The sequence below is a fragment of the Plectropomus leopardus genome, unplaced genomic scaffold (assembly GCF_008729295.1).
Source record: "Plectropomus leopardus isolate mb unplaced genomic scaffold, YSFRI_Pleo_2.0 unplaced_scaffold27472, whole genome shotgun sequence".
Taxonomy (NCBI): domain Eukaryota; kingdom Metazoa; phylum Chordata; class Actinopteri; order Perciformes; family Serranidae; genus Plectropomus; species Plectropomus leopardus.
In genome coordinates, this window is record NW_024629904.1 from 526 (window position 1) to 3,457 (window position 2,932).

At 40.2% G+C, this 2,932-nt stretch overlaps 1 protein-coding gene across 1 annotated transcript; it reads left to right on the forward strand.

Annotated features, from left to right (window-relative positions):
- Positions 1-202: 202 nt before the first annotated feature.
- On the forward strand, positions 203-1,979 carry LOC121937789 (protein CIP2A homolog; the record flags this gene model as incomplete). The annotated part of the gene is made up of 4 exons (XM_042481109.1): positions 203-399; positions 920-1,033; positions 1,155-1,237; positions 1,693-1,979. Coding segments are annotated over 4 exons (681 nt in total), but the record flags the coding sequence as incomplete, so codon positions are not given.
- Between the last annotated feature and the right edge of the window lie 953 nt (positions 1,980-2,932).

The following is a 2,932-nucleotide window of genomic DNA, read 5'->3' on the forward strand; positions in this document are numbered from 1 at the left end:
AAATCTAACCTGTGTTACGCTACCTAAATGTTGTATTATTATTATAAACATGTATTTCCTCTGTGTGTGCGTGTGTCTGTGTGTCTGTGTGTCTGTGTCTGTGTGTGTGTGTGTGTGTGTGTGTGTGTGTGTGTGTGCGTGCGTGCGTGCGTGCGTGCGTGCGTGCGTACCTGCGTGCGTGCGTGCGTGCGTGCGTGTGCAGGCCTGTAAGCTGGCCAGCCTGCTGAAGGAGGCCGAGCGGCGCCGCGAGGACCTGCAGGGCGAGCTGAGCGGCCAGGTGCTGGAGGTGGAGCGCTCCAAGGCCGACATGGAGGAGCTGCTGCAGCACAACGCCCGTCTGCAGCGGGACTCAGAGGAACACCAGGCCCTCAAAGGAGCCTACAACGCCCTGCTCAACAGGTCACAGGCAGCACACGTACAGATTCCTAAAAACTCAGCGTTTCTGCAGGGACTCATCATAGCTCATCATCTCGTTATGGGCAAATTATGATTTTAACTAAATTCACTTTTTGCTGCTCATATGGATCGAGGTCAGTTCAGCTTCAGAGGACTTTTTGTTCTCCTTTAGCTAGATTTTTTTTTGCAGTATAAAGTGAAAAACATCTGCATTTTTCAGACACACAAAAGATGAAAATAAAGTGCCTCAGTGCTAATTAAAATGTTAAATATGTGATAAATACCAATAAAAACACTAAATTATAGAAAAGAAACCTTAATTAAAAACAATCTAAAAAATGCTTACTGCTTGCAAACTTTTCTGCTTTTCACATGTTTCCACAACAAATGCACTTTTCTGGTTTTTGAGTGAGATGAATTGTTTGAAAGCAACACACAGACTGCCCCTAATTCCCCGTCATTTCTTCATTTTATGTCTTTTTTCGTCTTTTTTAAGTGTCTAACAGGTCGATCTCTTGTTCAGGTTCAATGAGAGCGAGCGGCTGCTGAAGGAGCTGCAGGCGGCTCACATCTCGCTCACCAAACAGAGCGACTCTCTGAGGAAGAACCACGAAGCTCTGCAGCTGCAGCACGAAAAGTATTTGTACTTTCTTTGGACGTGAATACTACCGGACGCAAACTTTTAACCCTTGAGTCATCGGCTTTAATTTGAGGTTCGGGCCGAAGCGTCCTCTTTGAATGCTGTCTGTGTTTCGCAGGATGGCGTCGGCGTTGGAGGAGCGAGAGGAGGAGGTCAGATCCCTCCGTTCAGATCTGCAGCAGAAGAACAGCGACATCGCAGGTGAGTCTGACATCGAAACGTCGGTCAGCTCAGAGTGTGCAGAGCCGTCTTTAACTGACAGCAGTTTTATTTAAAGAGCATCTTTCCAACAATTAAATACGTCTTTTTTGTGTGTTTTGGGGCTTTTATCGTCTTTATTGCAGTGCAGCAAGAGAGTGACGGGAAAGACAGACAAAGAATCAGGACGGCACGCATGAAATACATGTTTGAACATGTCAAACATTTCGTTTGAACAATGATTTTGGTCTGTAAAGTGCAGAAAATGAAGAGAAAAATCAAAACGCTCAACATGAAAACTCGAGTTTTGTGTGTGCGAGCTCCTCCACCAACTGAAGCCGAGCAAGGTCGGCTTTTGTTGCTTCAGCTGTGGTACTGAAGGGAGTGAAGTTCAATGTCAGATTCCCAGAATTCAACACTAATCCGTGTCACCGTGTGCTTCGTCTCGTTCCCGTCAGGGCTTCGTGGTGACCTGCGGGCCGAGGAGGAGAAGGTGAAGGAGAAGGATCAAGAGCGGAGAGATCTGGAGGAGACGGTGGATGTTTTGAGGAAAGAACTGAACAAGACGGAGCAGGCCAGAAAGGACGCCAGCATCAAGGTGACGAAGAGGAGACCGTTTGTCTTCTTCAGGCAGAAAAACACGGCAGTCGAAATATCAAATGATGCATCATCCCGAGTCTGGTCACACCTGCAGATATTTTGCAAGTTTGCAACTCATATTTTCAGGCCCCGACCCCCAATATTTGTGTTTCAATTTTCTATATTTCAAAATACAGCTTTTACAACCATGTAACACATCATATATAGTTGTGATATAATACAGAATAAAATGCAAGAGAGAGAAAATAATGAAATATAAAGGCAAAAAATACATAAAATACAAACATAATACTATTTTCAACCATTTATAATCTTTTTTATATCACCAAACAAAGTCTGAATTAACAGTTTATTATACAGGTAGAAAACAAAAATAATACACAACAACAGCAAAATAATATGTAAAATTAAATTTAAACAGGCAAATGAGCAAATAAGAGATTTTATGCAAGAAAACAATAAGACAGAGGAGGTTTTTAACCCTTTGAACCCTCAGCAAATTGGTTTGATTTCTTTCAAAGATGCGGGGAAAAAGAGCAACGAAAGAAGAAATGACCCCAAAAAATTTTTAAATGTGTAAAAAGTAAAATAAAAAAAAAAACATAAATCAAAACAAAAAACGCTATTAAAACAAACAGCAAAGTGCTTAAAAATATAATAATTTAGAAACACAATTGTACATTTTTAATGGATGGATATTACAAATGTAGTTTTTCCCTAGTTTTATTCTTTTTCCCCTCAAAATTATTTTCTAAATCTAATTTCTTGCATTTTGTGGAACACTTCTTGCCAAGTTGCCCATGGCCTTTTTTCATTGCTTTTGAAAGAAATTGCATAAACATGTTGAAAATTCAAAGGGTTAAATACTTTAGTTTAATATAAAAATAAAAGATTTAAATGTAAAACACGGCTGGACAATGACAAGAAAAAGGTCATAAAATCACAAATTTATCTGCACTTTAAACAAATTTTCTTCAGTTTTTGGACTTAAATGACACAACGTGTGACTAAAGATGGACATAAGCCTCCGTCTTTAACATTGCATGTTTACATGTAAACGTTTCCCTTAATTTAGATAAATAAATTTAAACTGAAATT